At 47.0% G+C, this 25,149-nt stretch overlaps 1 protein-coding gene across 1 annotated transcript in view; it reads left to right on the plus strand.

Moving 5' to 3' along the window:
• The first annotated feature begins 5,682 nt into the window (after positions 1-5,682).
• Etv6 (ETS variant 6) overlaps positions 5,683-25,149 on the plus strand; it is a 239,729-nt gene continuing 220,262 nt past the window's right edge. Inside the window, exon 1 of the mRNA XM_005364490.2 lies at positions 5,683-5,982. Coding sequence (XP_005364547.1) covers positions 5,950-5,982 — 33 coding nt within the window. The 5' untranslated portion in view covers positions 5,683-5,949. The remainder of the gene's footprint in view (positions 5,983-25,149) is intronic.

Here is a 25,149-nt window from a genome sequence, read left to right on the forward strand (position 1 = left end):
AGCCACCATGTGGTTGCTGGGAATTGAACTCAGGACCTCTGGAAGAGCAGTCAGTGCTCTTAACCTCTGAGCCATCTCTCCAGCCCAGGACCGAAGTTTAATTCCCAGTACTTACATGGTGCTTCACAACCATCCCTAACAACAGTCACAGGGGATCTACCCTTTGCAGGCCTCTGCAAGCATGTGGGACACAGACATATACGCAGGTGTAGTATGGAGCAGCGGGCTGCTTCCCACCGCTCAGTTTCCGGCTGCCGGCTAGCTTTACCCAAAATAATTACAAGGAAACTGTATTCTTTTAAATACTGCCTGGCCCGTTATCTATAGCCTCTTATTGGCTAATTCTCACATCTTGCTTTAACCCGTATTTAGTAATCTGTGTAGCAGCACGAGGTGGCTTACCAGGAAAGATCTTAACCTGCATCTGTCTTGGGTGGGAGAATCATGGCAACTGCCTGACTCGGCTTCTTTCTCCCAGCATTCTGTTCTGTCTACTCTGCCTACCTAATTTTCTGTCCTATTAAAGGGCAAAGGCAATCTCTTTATTTAACCAATGAAATCAACACAAAACAGAAGACTCTCCCACATCACGCAGGTGAAATACCTATATACATAAAATAAGTTAAAAAACTAGAGGGCATAAAGAGATGCAAGTTATGTACAAATAAGATGGGCAATTTGAGAAAAGATATGGGGAGTATTTAAAGAAAAATATAGGAATATATATAGTCACCAGAAGTGAATAATTAGATAAGTTTAGTAGTAGATTGGAAAAAAAAAATAGAAGGGTAAAACTTGAAAATAGATAAACAAATAGATAAATAGAAAACAAACTGAAATAAAAAGGAAAAAGACAAAACAGAGTATTTGAAATTCATGAAATGGTGCCATATATTCCAAACTTTCTATCATCAAAACAGTAAGAGGAGAGGACAGAGAAAATGGGCAGATAAAGTATTCAAAGAGATTATAAATAAGAATTTTCTAAAATGAATAGTACATTTTCAACTCACAGTTCTAAGGGCTGCGCCCGGTGCCAATCAGAAGACTGCAGAGAGAACTATGTCATATCCAGAATTCTAAACCAAATGTAAAGAGATCTTTAGAGCATGACTTGAACCTCTTTATGTAGATCAGGCTGGCAATGAACTCAGAGACTGGCCTTCCTCTGTCTCCCAAGAGCTGGGATTAAAGCAGCCTCCCTAATGCTGTGATGACTCCCTACCATAAAATTATACTCATTGCTACTTTGTAACTTTAACTTTGTTACTGTTACCAATCAATCCTATGTAGGATTTCTGATATGTGACCCCTGTGAAAAGGTCATTTGATCCCAAAGGGGTCGGGACCCATCAACTGAGAAGCGCTGAATTAAAGGCTTGCACCACCACATCAGTACACAGTTACTTTCTTTATTTGAAGATAGATTGATGGGGAAGCCTTGTTAACCAATCATCTTTAAGAGGTGGGACCACGAGGCACATGGCCCAGGCCCAGGTGCTCTCTCTCTTTGTGTGGTTCCCTTACCGCACAGTTGAGCTTGGACTTCTCATTCTGGTTTCGTGAGTTTTCCCCTTGTAACAAATAAAAATACAATTATTCATCTTTAAGCTAGCCTGGTTATTTCCCGAATGGAGTTAGCTTCTACAATCGACAGTAATAAATGAAGATGTGAATTGTGGGCTGGTGAAATGGCTCAGCAGGTAAAGGCACGTACCATGAACGTCTGGAGACCTGGGCTTGGTGCTGGGACCTAAACAAAGGTAGAACGAGAGAACTGATTCTACAAAGTTGTCCTCTGACCTCCATATAGGTACCACATTATGTGTGTGACCACACTCACACAACACACATAGCAATAAATAATAAATTTAAAAAAGATACAAATTGAGATTTCTAGAGCAACTATTCCATTTAACATAGGAAAACTTTAGGAAGATGATCTAGACAGAGAGTGGATATACGAAAATGTCCAGTGTAGCCAAAGGAAGCCAACAGGAACCAGGGACACGAACCCCATGACACATGGAATGGATGGAGGAGGTGAGTTTCTCACGTGTGCTATTCCTGATCAATGAATGGCTTTGGAAATTTGCTTCTGCTACAGACCTGATAAGGACTTGTCATGAGTTCAACCTAAAACCACAAGGAAAACAGAGCTTATAAGCAAAGGTATACTGCAGTCAAATCATTTCAGCACAACTAGCATCGATTTCACCACACATAACGATGAGCTGCTGCTCAAGTTCCCCATGCTGTCAACAGCTAAAACCAGAGGCAAGGTCTCCATTCCAGCAAGAGTATACTTTTCTGAACCCAAACTACTGGTCCAAGAGGGATTTTTGACAAATGTCGATGGAAGTTCAAAGGATATTTCCATATTTAAAAAATCCATTTCATTGTCACTGAGGACTGTCCACCAAATTTCAATGAATGTGGCCAATTTGCACACTCAAGGGGAGCTGTCGTGAGAGTTTGTAAAGTTCTAATAGAATTTTTAAGATGTCTTCGGTCAACTGATAGTCAAGTACAATCATACACTCGTGGACTCCTATGAACATGTGGTGGCACCTGTCTGGGTGAAGAGACACTTCAAAATTAAACGTATATTCCTATGAAAGGCAGTATTTAATAAGGCAAGCAAGAAGTTATCCCACAACTCCAGAGTGAAGGCAGGAGACTCAGGAGTTCAAGGTCATCCTCCGTGGTGTAGCTGAGAGGCCAGCCTGGGCTACAATAACAAACCTTGCTTTGAACCACAGGTCAGTAGAAGTTATTCCCTGCAAAGGAATTGCATTCCTCTCATTAATAGACCTGCACTGAAAAATTCTGTTTAAAAACATGTGGACACAGCCCTCTTAGTATGTAGGTATTTACACAAAGTCTTCAGTTTTGCCTCTCGGCCCACAAAGCTTAAAGTATTTACTAAAAGGCCTTTTGCAGAGCCTGTCAACAGTAGGCTAAGTGCAGCTTTTTGCTGTAGCTACTATCTTGTGCTTTGCTTTGCAGCCCCAGACATTCTACCTCAAACTGCCACCTCTGAATCACCAGGAGAAGGCCGAGACATGTCAGGAATGGAAGCCGGAAGCTAATTCAGTTGTGAGGTTAAGCAATCATCACAGCTCACACCAATTAGCACATGGATATGGCATGTTTTGCTAAGGAAACTCCTTGTGGAGAAGTCCCCCATCCCCACAGGCTGGCTTTCCCCAGTTCCAGTTATCCACAGTCAGCCATGGACATGGAAATTCCCAGTCATAGCAGTAGGCTTTATTATCTTCTATTACAGAAGGATATAATTGCTCTGATTTATTATTAATTATGGTTCGTCTCTTACTGTGCCCAATTTATTAATGAAACTGTAGTGTATATGATTATATAGACAAGACAACATATACATGAATATGTGTGTGTGTGTGTGTGTGTGTGTGTGTGAGGTGTCTAGCTTTAAGTATACACTGGGCCTCTTGGTATACATCCTCCATGGATGAGGGATATCCTCTTATATTTATGAAAATCTTATTAATTAGATGCTACCCCTTCCTATTTCAGAGAAGCTGGGAAGCTATCAGAGATCCTATTGACAGATAAGGAATGTAAGAGTGCACAAGATTTAACTCAAAAAGCCCATTGGATCTAGTGTCTGCGAGAAGCAAAGGAAAAACAAGAACTGTTTAGCTGGTGAGGAGCGCTGGTTTAGAAAGCCATGCACGGGGCCCAGGTTCAGTCTCCAGGACTATAAACAAACCAGCAAATAATGGAGGTTTAAGCACCCCTTCCCCCCCAGAAAGAACATAGTGACCCAGGCTTGTCATTCCAGACTTGGAAGGCAGAGGCAGAATGAAAAGTTGGGGAAAATTCTCTGCTTCAAGTCAAGGCCAACCTGGACTAAAGCCTCAAGAAAATTTACAAACGGACTGGGTGGGGTGGTGCACGCCTTTAATCCCTTTAGTCAGAAGGCGCGTGGATTTGATTTCAAGGTCAGTCTGCTAAATTATAAGACCCTGTCTCAAAACGAACAAACAAACAAATTCAACAAAAACCTAATAAAAAACCTACAACAAAAAGCTACAAAAACACTGGAGAGGAGTATAGGTAAGTATTTGTAAGGGATAAGAATGGGTAAAAGCAAGTATGTTGGGAGCTATTGTACATAAGGATAAGTTCTCTTTGGGAACATGACTGCTAAGTGACAAAACTGGCTGTGGTGTCTGGAGGTTCCAAAAAAATATCCCATTTTGTCAGCAACGGGGTGCCTTTCCACCCGGACCCTTTAAACGTCAGAGTATTTTGATGAATGTATGAACGGAAGTATTGTTTGTGAAAGTCTAAGGACATTTTACGATGCTGAAAAGTGTGCAAGAAAAAAAAATATCAGAGGCAGAATGGCTTACAAATTCCAGACTAGCCTGAGTGAATTCCAGGCCAACCAGGGCTACACTGAAGACCTTGCTTCAAAACAACCCCGCTCCCCCCTGCAAAGAAACCAGTGGGAATAGAAGGTTGAGTCTGGAAAATCAGAATGGTACTCAGCAGGGAACATGAACATAATGCATTTACACACACGTGCATTTATGTTTATTTTACCGTCAAAAGATAAAATGGTAGTGCATTTATAGTCCTACATCATATGTCCACACATTAAACCCTGTATGTACTAGCGGGGTTAGAATTTAAACACCATCTTCTGCAGTGGGCATTTTAAGAGATTATAAATAGCAATAAAAACAGCGAACGCACCGCTGGTGCTCAAGGCTAGCGCCTCAGCCCCAGGATTCTTGCTGCCCCTCCTCTGCAGGACCCCGGGCCGTCCCCTCCGCCAATGGCCGAGCCCGAGCAGCGGCCCAGGGGAGGGCTAAGATCTGCAGGAACGCGCCCTGTCAACTTTGTAGTCCAGTCACCTCCGTCGGTTGGTAGCGGCCGCTGTGGCTTTAAATGGCCGGGGGATTTCGAATCGGGGAAGGCGGGAGGTCAGGCCGAGGGGCGCCCCCCGTCGCGGGGAGCCCCCGCCCGCCGCGTCCCCGGACCCGAGCGCGGCCGCGCGGCTTTGTCTCCGGCGTCGCGCCCTGCACTTCCCCGTGCGCAGCCTGTAACCCGAGCTCCCATTTCCTGGTGGATTCTCTTAAAGCGGCCGCGGTCGCCGCGCAGAACAAAGGCCATTGTCTCGTTTCCTCCTGCGGCGCCGCGTCCTTCCCGGAAAGCCCCTTCCTAGACCGCGGTTCCCGGGCTGCGTCGGCGCCCCGGGGAGCGCACAGGAAAGCCCCTACTGTGCGTGGCCCAGGGCCCCCGGAGGTGCAGCCAGGAGAGGCGGGAGCGGAATGAACCAGGCTCGAGAGTCCTGGGGCCACGCTGCGAGGTTCCCCAAAGGCGTCCTCCTCGGGGCGGCCCTGTGGGCACCCCGCGCCCCTCCCCCCGCGCGCCTTTTGATTTCCCCGCGGCCCGCGGTAACCCGAGCTTTTATTTCCTGGTGGCTCCTTTAAGAGGCAGAGCCCGGTGCTGGGAATTCACGTCAGTTTCTGCCCTGAAACTCTCAAGATCAATGAGCAGAGAGCTTTCTCAGTTCTGCCTTTCAGTTTCTCTCTTCCAGGAAGGAAAACATTCGAGAGAGAGAGGGAGGGAGGGAGCGAGCGAGCGCCGCGGGGAGGGCGGGGGCGGGCGCGCCGGCCGCGGGTGGGAGGAGACACGCGAGGCCGGCCGGCTGCGCCCCGGTCGCCGCGCCGCGACCCGCACACCCCACGCCGTGCTCGCCGGCTCCCACGCCCCCGCGCCGCGCGCCCGATCCGTGCGCTCCGAAGACCCCCCCCACCACCGGGCGGCCGCCGTTGGCGATGCTGCAAGAAACTTCTTAAATGACCGCGTCCCGCTGCCCCGCCGAGCGTTTCTGGGTTGGGGAGAGGAAAGGAAAGTGGAAAAAAACTGAGAACTTCCTGATCCCTCTCGCTGTGAGACATGTCTGAGACTCCTGCTCAGTGTAGCATTAAGGTAATGATTCTGTTCCCCTCCTTCCCCTTGGGCGATCGGAACCCCCTCGCCCCGGTGCTGCCGGTGCAGTTGCTAGGCTTGCGGGGAATTATTTGGGGCGCGAAGGAAAGAGATGCAGCTCGTGGCAGCGGCTGTACCCTTTAGCATAACCTTGCTACTCCTCTCTCCCGCCGAGCCCCGTCTGGGCTCCTGGGCCCCCCACCCCACCCCCTTCTTTTTGACAATGTAATGCCGGTCTCAATTGGTAGGAGGAACCCAGTTTGTCTTCAGCTCTGTAGAACACCTCCGTAATTAGTGCGCTTAAAAATAAGAAAGGAAAAAGAAATTCCCCTTCTTATTCCTACGCCCAACATGTGACTAAACTGTAACTTTTGTTCCCGAGGGGTGGTCTCCCTAGGGAAAAAGTTGTAGGGGCCCCACTAGAATAGTCTCTCTCTCTCTCTTTCTTTCAGGACTCTGGGTTCTATCACACAAGATTTTTACCCCCGCCTCCCTTCTGATTGTGATTGCAAGCCCTGAGACAGCCTTGGTGTCAGCTTTTCCTGGGCATTGCATAAGGAAAAAAAAAATTAAACCAAGGTGAATAAAGTTGCTGAATAGTTATTTGACTCTTGGTGCATATGAAAGTTGAGCAATCTGAGAGTAGAAAACTCCTGTGATGCGGGGTGGAAGAGAAGTGACCAGGCAAAATGACCTTCTCTGACAGTGCAGAGAGGCGGTTGGAAAGCTGCAGTCTCTGGGTAGCCTGGCCTGGGCTAAGTTGAGGACGAGTATTTGCAAACAGTCCTTGTCTTCCAGGTGGAGTCGTATGTGCATGGGTATGTACATCTGTCGACATAGGCTGCGATGCTGTAGTTTGTTGCTTTTAAAAAGTTGTTGTGAAGTTTGCCACCATCGGGAGGCAGAATGATTTGTCTGTCTCCCCCAGTTGTTTTTTCCCATGCTGCAGTTACAGGGTGCTTTATTTCAAGGGTCCACCAGTCACCAGGAGGCAAGCTTTCTGTTGCCCAGGCAAGGCTGAAGTTTCTGAAGTTTGCTTTTGCTTCTGGCTTGGCCTATTTAATGCGTGCCCCTTAGATGGATGTTGCAGAAACAATGAACTTGTAACCTGTTTTCTTCTGTGGCGAGTTAGGCTTTCCCGTTTTAACAGTGCTTCATCTAGGATCTGTGTGAGGGAAAGGGATGTTGTCACACTCAGACTTACTAGGTTCATAATTAGAGTCAGACCTTAGTGTTTCTTATCAGGAGTGATGGTCACGGGTTTGAAGTAAAGCCGATGGGGACTCAAAAGGTGCATGGGTGTCTTTGTTTCTGCCTCACAGAAGAGCCCAGAGGAACTTTTGGGCTTTTGTGTTTGTGCATATATCTGGGGTAGGCTTTGGAGCTATGCCTCACAAAAGAATTTAGGACGCTGTGATACTTCAAGACCAGTTTCTTTTGCAATATAAATTAGATTCTTTGTCGAATTCAAGAAAATCTTGCTGTATGGATAACCTAATTTATTTCACACTTCATAAGAAAAACAGAGGTACCTAATAATAGGGCATTAGATCAGCAAATTGTCTTTGGCTTGATGGCAATAAACCAACAGAAGAACCTGGACCACCTTCACAGCACAATAGCTTTAGGTTGAAAAACAACACAAGGCACTCTATCCTGTGACTTCTGATACCACTTCTAAAGCCACTGCATTCCTGCTGTTCTGATGGGCTCACGGTGGTGTGCTGGAAGCTGTAGCGCCACTGTTGAATGGCTTCTTTGCACCCCAATAGAAAGAAGAGCTAGCTCATGTAGGGAGCCAAGCCCCACCAAAACACTCTCAAATGTGATACGGAAGTTGGATGCGATTCATCTTATCATTTTTTCCTTATTGTCTTAGGTTGTTTATTTTTCATTTTTTTGACTTTGGTCCTGGGAATGGAACCTAGAACCTTGTACAGGATAGCTGAACTCTACTCTTGTGCTGTAACTGAGCCCTTCCATGCTTTTTTTTTTTTGGATGCCTCTTTTTATTTTATCTGTCTGTATGTTGTCATTTAAATGTATTTGTTTTTCTTCATTGCTTATGCAATTGACTTTTTTGTTTTGGGTTATTTTTGGCGGAGCTAGCCTGTGAATGTTTGCCTAGGCTGTGGGTGTTTTTAGGTGTGTATGCGTGGAGACAGCATCTCTCCGTGGAGTTGCTCGAGTTTATCATGTTCCATAATAAACCACGGAGATCAAGGACCAGGCTGAGGTCACCTGAAAATGTTCCAGTGATGTAGCCCTTGGGATGTGGTACAGTTATGGCATGAGAAAAAAATAATGTGTACAAGCAAGCACCAGACATGTTGCTTGCTTCTAGGGGCATCGGTAAACAACCAACTTTTCCTTGGAGTAGAGAGTTTATGTGAGTTTGAAGGATTAGCTGATGCTAAAGGCAGGAAGGCTGTCTCTGAGTGGCAAGATCTCTCTCTCGCTCCTCTCCTGAAACTTCCCCTATCTGCTCTCCTGCCGCACAAACAGCTGGTCAGCGGGCAGTAAATTCCTCAGCAGCTGGTGTGGTGGAGGCCACAGTGGGGGTGAGGGTGGGGGGAGGGGGGGAAGCACTTTGTTTACTCTTGAGCCCTGGTCTGTTCTGCTTGGAAAGACCAGAGTCAGGTCTGGATGAAGTTTCCAAGGTGAAAGCTTCTGAAGGGGTCAGTAGTGACACCTAGGTGAGTACAGGTGGGCTGCCAGGAGGGCTGAGAAGGCCTGTGTGTGTCTTTGCACTTAGGCCAGTCTTTCCCTACCTGCAGGAGTTCACGTCAGACACCCTTTTTATAATGGAAGAGAGGCTTCCCCTGCCAGGCTCCATGTCATCCTGAGCAACACCAAACCTTGCTCGTGATCTGTGCGACACTGTCGTGGACTCTGCTGGGTTCCCCGCTCGTTGGGGTTGGTTGATCATCTCAGAAGTCACCCCGTCCCCCAGTAGTTAGTCACAGGGCAAAGGAAAACAGGTTGGCTTTTCCACCATACGCCTTCACCTTCAAGTCACCTGTTCAGTTTTTCATTCCGCCAAGTGAACAGCAGAAAGTGGTTGTGGCTCAGCCGCCACAGGCCTTTTGCAAGGCTTGGCACCGAACTTGAATTGGCTGAGGTGATCCGGGACACTAAAAACTGGTGGCATAATGCCCTGGTCTTTCTTTTCCTGTTCTCCTTATCACTTCACATTTATGGTAGAATGAGATTCTTATTTAAAATAAGTGTTTTGGAGAGACTGCACGAGGCAGAGCTGGTGTCTAGGTGTCTCTTACTCCTTTGGGCTAGCACGGGTCATCTTGGTGCCTTAGTTTCTCCCCTGGCAGCTGGTGCAGAGTTATTTCTGTCGTGTTTGCTGACTCTAAGTGAGGTAGGAGGAGGTGAGTGTACCTCCCTCAGTCAGCTTCCGTGTGTCACCTTCTTTCATAAGGTTACCCGAAGGCCAGAGCTCTGCTTGGTGTCTCTCCAAAAAATAAAAGAATTTTGATATACTAGTAATGTTTGATTATATTTGATAATCTCAGAAACTGCTTTGGTGTCTAAGGAAAAAAGCAAGAAAGAAAAAGGAATTGAGGTGAGAATGTGGTTTATCCCTCTAATAACCTCTCTTGAGAGACTGGAAGGAGTTCAAGGTCATTCTTGCCTACCTAGTAACTTAGAGACCAGCATGGACTACCTGAGACCCTGCCTTAAAAAGAAAAAAAAAAAATTAAAGGAAGGATTTGGAAAGAGAACAAAGTCTTGAGGGACCCTTGCAAAGGGTCAGGTGGATAAGCAGGCTTGTTTGGCCCCCATTCCTCTGACAGTATCTTCATGGACCGTTTAGCCATTGAGAGTTCAGTCAGAGTTGAGAGATGTAGCCAGACCCTGGGCCACACACTTCTGTTTTCACAGTTGGCTTCTGAGAGCTGCTTCAGCCCATGGATGACTGAGCCCGGTTAGAACACAGGCCTACAGGGTCTCAGGCCACCACATCACATTCTCAAGGTTCACGGTGTGTCTATATAAGGCCAAGGAAATCTGATACAATAGGCCCTGCGCTTTGGCACTTCCTAGTGTGGTCCATTTTAATCACCAGCCAGCTGGTCTGAGGGCACGGAGCTATGTGCCATGAAGATGATGTGTGTGGGAACACTGGGCTGCAAGGGTCTAGTCAGGTGTGAGAAGAGGAAGTGGTAGGAGGTAGGGCTGAGGGAAGAGTGGCCTGATGGATTTGGGTTTGCAGCACGGTATGCAGAGACCCGTGTTGGGAGGGTGTGGGAGAGTTCGGCCTGTCCCCTGGTGACTGAAGGTAGTGCTGCCTGCTCCCACATCACCTCTAGGTAAATCCACAGGTGAGCCCCAGGCTTCTTCCCCCAGCCAGCCAGTCCTGTCTATACCTTCACTTACGAGAACAGACCTGGCAGTCAAGACAAGGTTCCTCTGGAAAAGGGGAGGTCAAACAGGGGAAATTACCTTGGCTGTGAGCAGCCAACACAGTACGAAGACTGAGGTTCTCAGACACAAGGTGCAGGGGCAGGGGCTAGCTGGGAGTCACTTGTAGAGCCATTCCATTTTATTACTGGAGTTTAAAGGTTGGCCTTTGGTGCCGTTTCCCCTACTGGGCGAGTCTAAATCGAAGGAAGCCCCCTTGGAGTGTGAGACGTTAAGGCGGGACGTACCTTTCTCGGTGAATACCGCTTTAGTAGAACAGCACCGTCACTTGGTCTCTGGCAGAGGCCGTCTATGCTGTGTTCCAGGAGACTCGAGGACGCAGTATCTGTGCGTTTATTGAAGAGAGTGTGACTTTCCTTCAGTGTTCCCACGCCAACAGGAGCCCGGCTTGAAGACTGTTGGTTGCCAAACCTGGTATTTGGGGAGAGAAAGACAAGACTAAATTAGGGAGAAGTTAGAATTACAGCCTATTAAGAAGCAAACACATTTTATTGATTTTTCTGTACATACAGGAACCAGACTAATAAAATAGCATTTACTGGGACATCTCAGAATGAGCCCCTATGAATAGGCAGCCGTAACTTGTGGTTCCCGGCCATCCGTTGGCGTAGGAACGAGTACAGCCGTGTGCTTGAAACTGGTCCTTTGGTGTTGAAATGTTACCGCAAATCTATCATTTGCCCTGTTAATTCTCTGGGTAACCCTTTCATCTTTGACAGTGAAAACAGACAGCGCAGCCGAGTCTGGTCCCAGGGATTTGCAAAATCCTTCAGTCATAAGGAAGAAGACCTCCCTGTGTTAAGTATGGACTCCGCCATGTTGATTGGGCTCACCGCGTGGAGTCCTATGGGTCGTGCTTATGGAAACTGCAGAACCCTTGGTTTTGGGGAACTTCATACATTCTCTGTAGTTAGAAGTGCTTCATTGCTGTTTCAGTGGGTCACCTCTCCACCTCAGCCTTACAGCTCTGGAGGGATTCCTTCCTTTTGCCCGCAGGCCTCCTCCTCCACCGTGGCCACCCTCACTGGTTGCATGCTAATGCATTATGTCCTGGTGTGTTAAGCTAAATGACCTCATTCTCTCTTCACAGCCTTTCCTGGAGGCAGTTTCCCTCCCCATTTTACAAACCGGGAAACCAAAGCCAGGGAGGCTAAATGCTGTTCTGCCTCAGATCTCTCAGGCTTGTATGCCTAGTGGCAATACAGGTCTCAGACACTTATCACCAGTCTGTAGTGCCCTGAGACTATTGTGAGTTATGTCCCTCTTCAGGAAGCAAATTAGGAAACCCAGGGTGATGGAGCTGATGGGTCCTGGCCATAGCTCAGGTGAAAGGCAGGGGCGGAGCCAGCACTAAGATGACCGGCAGGGGTCCAGCCAGCAGAGGTCTTGTATTCCCTCTGCTTGTTCAATGTTGAAGGTGGGTTTTCTTCAGTACCCATTAGGGCCAGCCTGATGGTCACTCTTAGCCAGAGACCTTTCTCTGGATAAATGTCCAGGTGATCTTTTTTTTTTTTTTTTTTTTTTTTAATACTGCTTCTGCAACTCTCCAGTTGATGTGTTATCTTCCATGGCTCTATTTTGTCCCCGCTGCTTTTCCTGATTTTCACTCTCTCCACTCCATTTTCTCTGCCTAATAGTTTCTTCATTAAGTGGTTTGATGTCTGAAGTTGTGTCCTCAGCCTGTCCAACCTCGGGGCCAGATACCCTCCCTCTTTACCGGCATGACTCCATCCTTCCCCTTGTACAACTTTATATTACCATTATTTAAAGCTTTTTACCCAATCCATGAAGTCTTTATGGGTCTTTCCCACCCATAAAGTATCTCTTGTGTAAATCATTAAAACTATGTGATTTCTGGAAATCTATTTGAAATATTTGCAGATATTCCATGATTTCCCATGACTACGCAAGGAATATTTTTTTTTCTTCGTTTCTCTTTTCTGAGCCCGCCCAGTCTGGCTTTATTCTTTTTAATTTACTTGAATGATGAGAGACATTGAGCCATCTGACTTCATAAATTTCTGCATTGTTTTGTTTTTAAGATAACCCTCTCTACCTCCAGCCTGGCCTTGGTTCTCGTTTATGCTAAGCAAGATCTCCACTTTAGAGCTACTTCTGTATTCAGATGTTTATATCCAGACAGCTTCGATAGATAGAAGAGGAAGATTTATACGTCTGTCCGTAAGCTGAAACTTAGAACTAAAGAGCCTTGCAGGAGCATCACGGAAGGGTTCAGAGACAGAATAAGGTGACATGGTGCAGGTGATACCAGAACATTATAGAGGCATGACCCAGACTTCTCAAGAGGCAGACTTGAGTCTCTCATAGCTTGCCCCCAAACTCATTGCTAATTGTAGCTAAGCCACAATCAGAATCATGTATTCTGTCCCAGCTCCTTGTCGCTCCAAATCCTTGGTGGAGTAGAAGCCGTGAAAATCAAACAAGAATTCTGACTGCACTGTGTCCCTGTCACGCCATACAGAGAGCTAACGGCCACCTCCATCCCGTGTTGGCACCTCAGGACGGCAGGTGATAGTACAGGTTATGGCTTCCACGCTGAGTCTCTCAATTTAAGAAGTGAAGAGAGGATGAAATATATTTTGGAAAGATATCCAAGAGAAAAGGTTGGCATAAAAATAATGTTGATTTTTAAAAGGCCAAGCTTCCTGTATCTGGACAGATGATTTATGAGACTACTCCCAGGGGAAGATGCGAGAGAACCGGCTCCTGAGGATTTATGAACTCCGTCGGGGGATTTTTTTTCTTTGTATGTGGGAGTCAGACATAGGGAAACGACCTCATTTCCTGAATGACCCAAAAAGGACACGTTGCCCTGCTGGGCTGGTGTGAGTTCAGTCAGCAGATGTGTGCAGGGAGTTGTCACTCAATCCTCCCATTGCCTCTGACTTTAGCTTTAGTTTTGAGTTCTGTTCCTGTGACATTGTCGTCCCTTAAGGGCATTGTCAGTTGTTAGAAAGAGTTCTGTTGACTATGGAGTGCTCCCAAGGACCGGACAGACACTGCAGCCCACAGACCTGTGGAACCCGGTCTTGACCGGAACTTGTTCATGTTACTTAATTATGAACTTACTAATTCCCGTAAGGGGTATTAGAACTGCGTGTTTCTTACAGCTGTTGACCAGTGTAGGTTGCTAGACACAGTTCCCTTATGCTGTCAAGAAAAGTGAGCTTCCCTCTTACGTGTTCCACACCACGTGACTCTAGGAGGGGCTCGAGGTTTCAATACCACCATTTTAACAGTTGGTACCAGAGATGTTCAGGGAGCTGTGAGAGATCGCCAGTGCTGCTCCACCCAAGATCCCGGCTGCCTGGGTTGGCTGACTCCCAGCACAGTGTTCTTGTCACAAACCCACTGAGTTTCTCACTGGACTGGGGTCACTCAGTCATGGCTCAGAAAAGCTCTGGTTCTTTTTTTTTTTTTTGAGCACAGCTCTGGCAACAGAAGAGATGAGCCAACTGCAATTACGCGACAATACGAAATGCCTTTTGTATCTTACAGCAGTTTTGAGGGAAATGGCGGGTGTACTTTGAAATTAGTTTGCAGAGATGGGAAAAAAAAAAAACGGGTTGTGTGTGTGTGTGTGTGGGGGGATCCTGAAGTACCCTCTGGAAGTCTTGTGCAGCTTAACTGCTGGACCGGGTCGGTGGATCTGCTGCTCACACAGTTGCCTGTTACTTGTGACTGGGGCGCGACTTGGAAGACATTGATTCTTTCGTGGGCTTTTGTTTCCCAAGCAGTTCCCTGTCTGTCTGACAACAGGGCAGACAGTGTGTGCTGTGGGGTGCTGAGGGCCCAGCTTCATGAGCTGGGAGTAGATGACCCTCAGTAGCATCTTAGTTATACAGAGGAGTTTGAAAAAGCCAAATTTCTTACCTTGGGGCACAAGGGAATTTTTAGGCTTTTTGTAGGTATTAAGGGGGTGAAGGGCTGCTTTCCAGGAAGAGTTTTATGCTCTGGACTTATAATGCTGCCCTTAATATTCCTTGTCAAGGCCGGGCGGTGGTGGCGCACACCTTTAATCCCAGCATTTGGGAGGCAGAAGCAGGCGGATCTCTGTGAGTTTGAGGCCAGCCTGGTCTACAAGAGCTAGTGCCAGGACAGGCTCCAAAGCTACAGAGAAACCCTGTCTCGGAAAAACTAAAAAAAAAAAAAAAATATTCCTTGTCAAATATGTGTTGCATGGGAAGATAAGATACGGACTAGAAAGTGACTTTTTTTGTTTTTGTTTTTCAAGACAGGGTTTCTCTTTGTAGCTTTGGAGCCTGTCCTGGAACTCATTCTGTAATCCCAGCTGAACTAGCCTTGAACTCATAAAGCCTGCCTCTGCCTCCTGCTAGCTGGGATTAAAGGTGTGTACGCCACACCGCCTGGCCTTGTGCAAGCTCTACCCCTGAGCTATGTACTCAGCCAAAACTGACCTCTAAAAAAAATAGACTTCATAGATTATATAGTGTTTGTTTGTTAGTACACATTAATTATACATAATGGGCTTCACTATGACGTTTTCATACATGTATATATTTTGGATATACCTTTCCCTACCTTCTCTGTCCACCCTCCCCCCCCACATCATCTGTCCCTTCTCAACTAGTCCCCTTCCATTATCTTTTATTTTTATTTTTTTGAATAACCCAGTGAGTTTCATTAGGGTTGTATACAGGAACATGGCTAAAGGGTATTTGCAGGAGCAGCAGACTCCTTACCAATGGCTGTACCACTGAAGACAAGTAAAGTTTTGAGGAATTTACTTCCCACCCTATGAAACAATGAACCCTCTGTCAGACTGTTGAAGAGGGTTGGAGGGAAGCTGTCTCTCAGATCCTCCAAGGAGCTACTAGTAGAAGTTGGTGATTTTTCTTGGTACCGTCTGCGGCGGGCTATGGCAGACTGTAGGTGCAGTTATTGCTCATAAGAACTATCTGTGTAGTTAGGTCAATGATCCTTGCTTCACGTATGGCTCCTGTGTGTGAGGAAGCCGACTCCTGAGTAGTTCCTGGAAGAGATGATCTGCAGATAAAAATCAGTGTTGTAATTAAAAAACTAAACCAAACCGAAAAAACAAAACGAAAACAAAAAAAAAAAAAAAACAAACCAACCAAACCCTAGAAAACAGCCTGTCTGTAAAGTTACCTGGTTCCCCAAAGCATCCGCCTTGTTCCACAGTGAAAGGGTAAGTCTAGATGTGGCTGCTGACCCTGAACAAGGAGAAGGTTCAGGGCTGCCCACCTCACTCCAGTGATGGCCTGAAGGTAGGTCCTGTGTCCCTGGTGACACATTAAGGTTAAGGTCCAGAGACAGCTTAGGTACAACAGTTGCCCAGTGTGTGTATGTGTGTGTCGCCCTGGGTTTGATCCCCAGCACCAAAAATAAGTAAATCAATAATTAAAAGAGACAACCTCGCCGGACAGTGGTGGCACACGCCTTTAATCCCAGCACTCGGGAGGCAGAGGCAGGCGGATCTCTGTGAGTTTGAGGCCAGCCTGGTCTACAAGAGCTAGTTCCAGGACAGGCACCAAAGCTACAGAGAAACCCTGTCTCGTAAAACAAAAACAAAAAAGAGACAACCTCCCCGTTATCATTGCCTCAGGCCTAATGGTTAGCATGGAAAGCTCTCCAAAGGGCAGCACAAAAAGAAACAGGATGGGAGCTTCATAAAGGGGGAGCCGGTGATCTGGTCGACTGTTTCCTTGGCGATGATGAGAAACTCAGACTAGGGAAAGAGACATTGCTGCTACATACTGTGTCCTTTGTCCTCCCTAGACCATTCTGTCAGATACTGGAGTATATATGCTGGCTCGCTGGGGTCCGGCTGATTGTTTTTAAGCCTTGACTTCTGACCATAGACTGGGCACCCAAAGAGACAGAGTGAGTTTTCTTTGGGCCTCATCATCTCTTCCTGCCTTGGGGCTGTTCCGGCTGGTTTTCAAAATACGAAAAGTCGGGAGGAATGGACTTCTGGTGCACCTTGTTGCTTCCGTCTCCTTTTGATGAAGTCTGGGAGATTCAGAAATAATCAAATTGTTTGACAAGCTTTTGAGATCTGAGGCTCTCCTGGCTTAATGGGTCCATTGATGTAGTGGCCAACGATGCGGGGACATCAGTTCACAGGGGTCACAAGATGCCCTTTGCCCTGTCTCTTGGCTCCATTCAGCAAAGAATTTATCATGGGGCATGCTTTTGCTCCCAGGATTTAGGAAGCAGAGGCGGGTGATCTCTGAGTTTGAGGCTAGTGCCTATATAATTAGACCCTACCAGTTGGGGGTTAAAACCTGAGTAACTTGGGCAAATTCCCCAGTTTGGATAAATCTCCCGTTCTCTTCAACTTTTTAAGACCCGAATGACCGCCTCGGATGCTGAGAATTGCCAGCTCCACTTGCCTTTGTGCTATCCAGGCCTTTGCAGAACCTACTGACTCTCATCCTTCAGTGGTGGGGGAAGTAGATCCCCAACTGCTGGGAAAGGCCAGGTGTTCCCTCCAAGAATGGAGTTCCCTTTCCGAACTTGACGTCTGCTTTCTTGGGTCCCTGGTGCTCTGTGGTTGGGCAGGACCGTGAGGTAGGAGGTGAGGCCTTGCCTGTGTGCAGGCAGAACTTGGCTATAGATCAGACAGCTCTGGAGCACCATGGTCTTCAGCAGGAGTCTTGGTGGGCTTTGGGAGGCCCACAGCCTCTAATCTTCACCATTCTCGCACCCAGCCTGGCAGGGAAGATGGGTAAAGGTTTGTCGGGCATCTCCAATTGGGCTCACATTAATAGAGCCTTCCCATGCACCCTCACCTCTCCTGGCGAATGCCTTTCCTAAGCTACCATATTAGTTCTTTTCTCAGCGCTGTGACAAACGCCCGACAAGAAACAAAGTAAGGAAGGAAGGGTTTGCTCTGGCTCACACAGAGGGTTGAGTCCATTACGGCAGGAATGCAAGGCAGCTGATGTCATTGTCTTAGCAGTCAGGAAACAGAGAGATGAATGCCTGTCATCAGCTTTCTCCTTTGTGTCTGTCTGAGACCTTAGCTCTTGGGATGGTTCCATCTTCATTTAAACCTCCCTGAAAAATCCCCTCATATATGTACACCCCCAGAGGTGTGTCTCCTAGGGTGACCAAATCCAGGCAAGTTCAAGGTGAAGATTAGCCATCACAGTGACCTACCCTTAGAGCACAGAGGCCGTGGTAGCACACGCCTTTAATCCCAGGACGTGGGAGGCAGAGGCAGGTGGATCTCAGTGAGTACAAAGCCAGTCTCTACATAATGAATCCCAGGCCAACCAGGGCTATATAGTGAGACCCTTCCTCGAATAAATATCTATCAAAGACCCACTAGCATCGATAATAGCACACTTACCATCTTGAGTGTACAAGACAGTTTGTCCTGTGGGGAGATATGAGACAAGGCCTGAGAAGGGGAGAAAACCTTAAGAGTACGAGGAGGCGAGGTGAAGAACCTGCAGTTGGGAAGGGCTTTGTTTCTTCAGAGGCTCCAGAGAGGTGAGTTCAGTCGAGCCAAGGCCTTGCCAACATTCGCCGGCTCTTCTGAGAACTTGTCTGTCTTGAGAAACTTGGTAAAATGGTCAGACAGTTTCTCTGAGGGGAATGCCTGCGTGTGCTTTTGTGGTTAGCCAGCGTGTTAAGAAGTCTGATTTAAGGGAAAGCTGGTCTCTGTTTTCATTTCAGCTGTGGTCCTAAAAGGCTTATGGTATGGGTGGAGGAAAACACAGTCCTCTTGCCTCTTCCCGGCTAAGATCTAGGTTATAGGTGAATGTGAGTTCAGACATAGCTTATTTCTTTAAAAAAAAATTTAGAATGATGTTTTAATCTCTTTCTCGTGTGTGCACACACACACACACCGTGACATGCATGCTGAGGTCGGAGGACAACTTTGAGGAGTTCGTTCTTTTCCTTCCACTGTGTGGATCCCGGGGATCGAACTCAGGTTGTCAGGCTTGGCATCCAGTGCCTTTACCCACAGATCCATCGTACCAGCCCCAGCCTGTTTCTTAGGTGCGTTTTCATGTTATCTGCCTAACCCCCTTTGGGCAAACCTTGTCCTGACACACACAACGCATGGATTGCTAGGCATTGCCAGACCGTCAGAAAGAATTCATTCCGTAGCTCCCGTCCCCAAATGGATGACAGTGGTGGCATTTCCTAAGAGTAGTTTCCCCCTCATTCCTACTTGCTTTCCCTCAGCTTGACTCAAACTAGAGCTGTTTTGGAAAAAGGAACCTTGATTGAAGCATTACCTCCCCCAGACTGGCCTGCGGCTTGTCTGTAGTGCTTTTGCTGGAATAATGATTATGGCAGAGCCCCCACTCTGGGTGGTATCACCCCTGGCAGGTGGTCCTGGGTTGGATAAGAAAGCCAACTGAACTAGCCCTGGGGAGTAAGACAATAAGCAGTGTTCCTCCGTGGCATCTGCCTCCAGGTTCCTGTTTTGAGTTCCTGCCCAACTTTCCTTCCTGATGACCTGTTAACGTGCAAGGAGAAACAACCCAAAAACACCAACTCCCAACCTCCAGTTAGTTTTGGTTAATGTTTTTTTTGTTGTTGTTGTTTGTTTTGTTTTTCCAAGACAAGGTTTCTCTGTGTAGCCCTGGCCATCCTGGAACTAGCTGTGTTTATCATGCTGGTCTCAAACTCAGAGATGCACCTGCCTCTGCCTCCTGAGTGCTGGGATGAAAGGCGTGCGCCACCACCGCCTGACTTGGTCAGTTGCAAACTAGGAGACAGGCTTTAGTCTTCTTGGGATGTCTGACAAGATGATGGGGAAGTTCTGCCTCCCCACTGGGCGAGGGTGAGTCAAGTGTGAGTCCTGCCTGGCGCTTGGGCTGTTGACCATGCCTGGCATTTATTTCATGGGCCTCTCTTTTCCCACTGGTACAGATGTGCATCTCTCAGCTGGTCCTAGGGCACACATGCTAGGCTTTAGGAGAAATGTACAATTGCAGGTTCACTCCTTGCCTGCCTCTGGGTAAGTGCTGAGATTTCTCCACTCTCCCACCTCTATAAAGCAGATTCTTCAGGTCAGGGACAGGTTCCCAGGTGAAGCCATGAAGAACCAACACAGGAGGTTTGAATTAGCATGCTCAAGGGAGAACGATGTGAGGCTAGCTGACACAATGCCTTTGTGGGCTGTTTTTAGCCTTAATCAGGACTACATGGTATGTGTGGCTTGTGATTTCTTGGGCATCATTTTGCTCCCCCTCCCCACAAGAGTCTATTCTTGTGACTCGGTTTGCATATATGCACATGTATTGAATGCTCATAGGATCGTAAGTTATAGAAATTACAGTGTAGTCTGCTTTTCAGCCGAGAGGAAAAGATTGCACCAAATCCAGCCTTGTTGTAGCAAGGCAACCTTACGTATAGATGTAAAATATATCTCCTTGGAGGGCTGGCTTTGTGATGGGCTATAAACGGATTGTTAAACAGCAAGCTGAGGGGCTGTTAGCAAGCTGTCTCTAAGAGCATCTCCCTGGTCTAGTCTGAAAAGGTAATGTGTGCACATTGCAGCTATGAGATAGTTTGCTGTGGTGTTTATATGTTGATAGATTGCGTGTGTGTGTGCGCGCGCGTGCGTGCGCGCGTGTGTGAGTGTGTGTGTGTGTTCAGTGGTGAACAGTGGAGATAATTTTAAAATACTATTTGCTCCTGTATTGCTATTTGCATTCTAAACCGGACAGTGTTTAAATCCCATCTTGCCTTTTAAGGAACTGGCTTAAACGAACAGGTGTTTTGGTCAGCTACAGGGAACAAATCAACTCAACTTCAAAAAGCTGAGATATGTTTTATAACACCTTTGCATATAATAAACTGTGTTAAAGATTCGTGCCATGGAATACCCGGATAGCAGGCGAATCGCATCCTCAACAGCCAGCTGACAAGCATTTGAATTCCCAATAGCAGCGAGGCAGGGCTCCCAGTATGCCCGTCCTTGAGCCTCTCCCCACGTTCAGGTGACGCGTCTGAGAGCCTGTCTGCACAGGTGCCTGCCGCCTGCCGTTGGGTCTGTAGTGAAAGGGTTCCTTCTTGTTAATAGAGTTGCCTCGAGTAGGATGGTAACAGCTGCTGCCTTAGGAAACAGGTGTCCGCTCTTCTAATCCTCCGACTGGATCAGCTTGCTACCCTGGCAGGGCCTTATTATTACTGTTTTTATTTATTTATTTTTCTCTCCCACGTAGCCATCCCTTGCCAGGAGGTGCTGGTAAGCAGGATGAGCGCCAGAGGACGTGGCAGCTTTTCTCGGGAGAGGTTTCTGTTAGAAAGAATCGGCTACCCAGTCTTGTTCTGAAGAGGTGGCTGGAAAATCAATTGGAACATGAATCACAGGGGAGAAGGATAGCATAGTAAATGGGCGGTCCCGCCAGGTCACCTCTCCGTTGTTCCTCAAAGGCCAGTGTGAAGCCAGCCCTTCCACAGACGAGTGAATGAAATAGGTGTATTTACTGTTGCTGGGTTGTTGTTGTTTTGAGACAAGGTCTCCGTTAGTGCAAGCTGGCTTTGTACTTGCTGTGTTCCCAGACTGACCTCAGACTCGTAATCCCCCTGCTTCAGCCTTCGGTGTGCTGAGACTACAGGTGTCCGTGACCATGTCTTGCTGAACTGTTGCTTTGTAAGGTTTCTGGACCTGAAGCTTCAGGATGGCTGGTGTGCTGTTTTCCGGTGTGCAAGGCAGTCTGGTTCTGTGTGGGATACCTCAGTTCTCCGTCAATCTTTTATGTCTAGCTGTTGCTGGCTTCCTTCTGGTCCTGGTCCTCCATCTCTTTTCCTCCTGTTTCCTCTCTTGGGTCCAGTCATAGTTGGGGGCACTGTTGTGATAAAACCCCATGACCAAGTAAACGTGGGGAGCAAAGGGTTTGTTTGGCTTACACTTCGACATCACTGTTCATCATTGAAGGAAATAGGCAGGAACCTGGAGGCAGGAGCTGATGATGCAGTGGAGGGGTGCTGCTTACTGGCTTGCTCAGTCTGCTTTTTCATGGGATTCAGGACCACCAGCCCAGGGATGGCACCATCCGTGACGGGCTGGCTTCTCTCCCATGAATCACTAATTAAGAAAGTGCTTTACAGGCATGCTTACAGCCCAGTCTTACACAGGCATTTTCTTATCTGAAGTTTCCTTCTCTCAGACTTTAGCTTGTGTCAAGCTGGCATAGAAGTGTCCAGCTCAGGACCCCTTCAGGCTAGTCTGGAGTAATTTTTTTTCTTTTTTAAATGAGAGGGTCTTGTAGCCCCATTTGGCCTCAAACTCGTGATGTAGCTAAAGCTGGTCCCAAACTTTTGATTTTTCTGCAGTCATCTCCCAAGTACTGGGATCTCAGGTGGGTGTCACCATTCCTGGCTCTGGACTGACTCTTTATAGCTCACTGCTGTTTCTTGCAAGGCCCTAGACAGCCACTTTCTAGTGTCCCCTTTCAACCGTACGGCCCACTCAGGCAGTTGTGCTCTAGTCCCAGACCATATGCTGGACTTTCATGTCTGGAATCTTCCCCGATCCTCTTTCTCCCTGGCACCCTTTTTCTTATTCAAAGCCTAGGGTCGGTCTGTCTGTCTTTCTTTCTTTCTTTCTTTCTTTCTTTCTTTCTTTCTTTCTTTCTTTCTTTCTTTCTTTTTTTTTGTTGTTGTTGTTTTGAGACAGGGTTTCTCTGTAGCTTTGGAGCCTGTCCTGTCACTCACTCTGTAGACTAGGCTGGCCTTGAACTCACAGAGATTCGCCTGCCCCTGCCTCCCCAGTGCTGGGATTAAACGCGTGTGCCACCACCGCCAGGCTTCATAGCCTGGTTTTAAAGCCGCCTCTGCGGTTGCCAGGCACGGCATTCCCACAACTCAGTGAACTTGCCTTTGTGATTGGCAGTGATTCGGTTATAGATGACTGACTTATTCTTGATTGGTCTGAAAGCCCATACAGGGCATGATTCTAATGGACTCATTTTTAAATTTTCAGTTTCCAGTATAATGCCTAGAAGGGAGGCAGGGTTAGGTCTATTGAACCAGAAATTTTTCTTTGAGAGATAAGAGTCTCAGGGAGCCTAAGTTGGCTCCAAATTAACCATGCACTAAAGATGACCTTGAACTTGATGGTCCTCTTATTTCCAGGTGGCAAGTTCTGGGATTATAGGTGTGTGCCTCCTCACCCAGTTTGTGGAGGCTGGGAATTGAACCCATGACTGTGTGCACAGTAGGCAAGTGCTCTACCAGCTAAACCATAGATCCCTGGTCTTGGATTAGATTTTTAAAGCCAGCTAGTATTTATTTAGCTTCTGTCACATAGATGCTATGCTTTGTGATGTGGAGCATGAAGTTTTTTTCCTGTTGAAATCCCAAGGAAATTCTCCTTGAGCATAGAGGAAGGAAACAATAAGGTCTTCTGATTTGAAGCCCTATGGAGGACCATAGTGCAAGCATCACATCCAGTGCTAGGGTACACAACAGGCACGTGTATCCCCTCGTACTTTCTCTCCCGGAGCCCCGCCTTTTGGAGAGGAACACAGCCTGAGAAAAGGCTCAAGAGCCCCAGGCTGCCTGCTCCAGAAGTAGCCCCACTACCTTAGACCAATAGGTGGACGCACTGGTCATCCTTTGGCATAGGATGGAGGCAATGGCTGGTTTTCACTTTGCAGTCTGGCTATAGCTGGCTGACAGGCCCTCCCAGGCGAGCCTGCCACCTGTTCCCCCAGTTTATCCGTCCACTAGCTGGTCAGCAGCGATAACCTGGGAGCAGCTCAGCGTCTGAAACCTTCTGCCAAGAAGTAGAGGTGTGCTGCCGTCCCTGTCCCCTGGGTGGGCTCTTTGCTTTCTCTAGAGCCCATGTTTCCTTCAGTTCCCAGGCCGCCACAGCCTTCCTCAGCATCTATCTCCCGTGGTGCAGCACTTCCTTCTGTCTCTATTATTAGCTTCCTTAGCTTTACCATTCAGTTCCTCAACTCTCCCTGTTCCTTTCCTCCTCCCACTTCAGCCGTTCAACTCCCTTCACCTCTCGTGAGCCACCGTAGTGCTCCCTGCCTGCTGGAACCTTCTCTTTTCTTTGTTAATGCAGAGTAATTTTGTTTCTCCTTCACTGTATCATACGTTCATCCACAGCCCCCAAATAGACACCATCAACCCCTGTCTCATCTTGTCTGGCCAGTAAACCTTCAAAGCAGAAGCTGCCAACGTGGGTTTTTCCAAAGCGTGCCTCTGCAGCACTCTGGGGGCTTCTGTCCCAGCGCCCACTAACTTTTCTTGTCCCTTCTGCATTTGGGAGGTTCTGCCTCAGTTATACTCCTTTCCCAAGCGACGTCATCCCTCCTTCGGTGTTTATTTCATAATCTATTGTTTTCTCTTTCCCGACGAACCTCCTCTTTTATGGGAGCACACCAGTTTTCCTGTTCATTAAAGGTTATCTTTGATGGCTGGATGTCGATAAGTGGACATAATTGGGAGCATTGTGTATCAAGTGTGCCTTTCAGAAATAAAGAATACAGGTTTAGGGGCAACTTATAATACCGTAATAATTCTAAATTTACCATAATTGAGTAAAGTTCATGTGACATTTAGAGTGACAGTTGTCTTGGCAGCTGACTTTGTCATGTGACTTTTTCTTGGTTTGGGTGCGAACCCAGTTTAACTGCTGCTGTACCTGTCTTCCAAATAATAGTTCTAGGAACTAATTGTAATATTCAGAACTAATCATTTCTAGGTGTTCAAAAATGTTGTTTTTGTTTGTTTGTTTTTGGCTTTTTGTTTTGTTTTGTTTTGTTTTTTTTTGTTTTTTGTTCATTTGAGACAGGGTTTTTCAGTAACCATGGAGCCAGTCCTGGAACTTGTTCTGTAGACTATTCTGGCCTCAAACTCACAGAGTTCCACCTGCTCCTGCCTCCCGAATGCTGGGATTAAAGGAGTGGGCTACCTCTGCCTGGTTTTATTTTAAGACAAGGAGGTGTTACTGTGTATCCCTGGCTAGTCTGGGACTTGATATGTATGTAGCCCGGCTGCATTCTTCCTGCCTCTGCAGCCTAAATGTTTTAGGATTATAGGCAGGCACCACAAATCCCTGCTTTGTATTACTCTTTTACCTCCTGTGCTTGACATCAAATTTAGGACCTTGAACGCGGTGGGAAGATGCTGACCACTGAGCTACACCACTGTCTCTTAGAAATTTTACGATGCTTTACTGTGTGGTATTAGTCTAAGGAACTACGCTTTCTCCTTTTCTAACAAATAATGTGCTGACTGGATTTAAGTAGTGAAACTGCTTTTCTGGAAATCGGCTTCCCTAGCCCCGCTTTTCCTGAGGTGGCCGTGTTCTTTGAGCCTTCGTTACTCATTGTAAGGCTCTCCGAATAGATGGAAAGAGGTGGAGTGAAGTTCTCGAGTCCTTCTACTGCAGCCGTCTGTCATTTCAGGAATGGAAATGGAACAGGGGAGGAGAGTTAGGGAGATGACTTTTAGGATCTGTTTTAAGACCAGGACAGATACGTACAAGTTCTCTCTGGTGAATGAGAAATAATCTCTGACATCACTAAAATGAGTAGATGACTTCTCCTCTGTAGCAGTGCATAGCTTTACACTTTGAAACTTGCCATGGAGGGTTTTTTTTTTTAAAACACTCCTTTGTCGAGTCTACCTATTTTGAATAAAGAATCACTACTGTTTTATTAAAACCACGAATAGTTGGTTTTATGTATTTATTTGCTTACTCTATCTGTCTGTCTATCTATTTTTTTTTTTTTTTTT

This window comes from Microtus ochrogaster (genome assembly GCF_000317375.1).
Source record: "Microtus ochrogaster isolate Prairie Vole_2 chromosome 14 unlocalized genomic scaffold, MicOch1.0 chr14_random_2, whole genome shotgun sequence".
NCBI lineage: Eukaryota > Metazoa > Chordata > Mammalia > Rodentia > Cricetidae > Microtus > Microtus ochrogaster.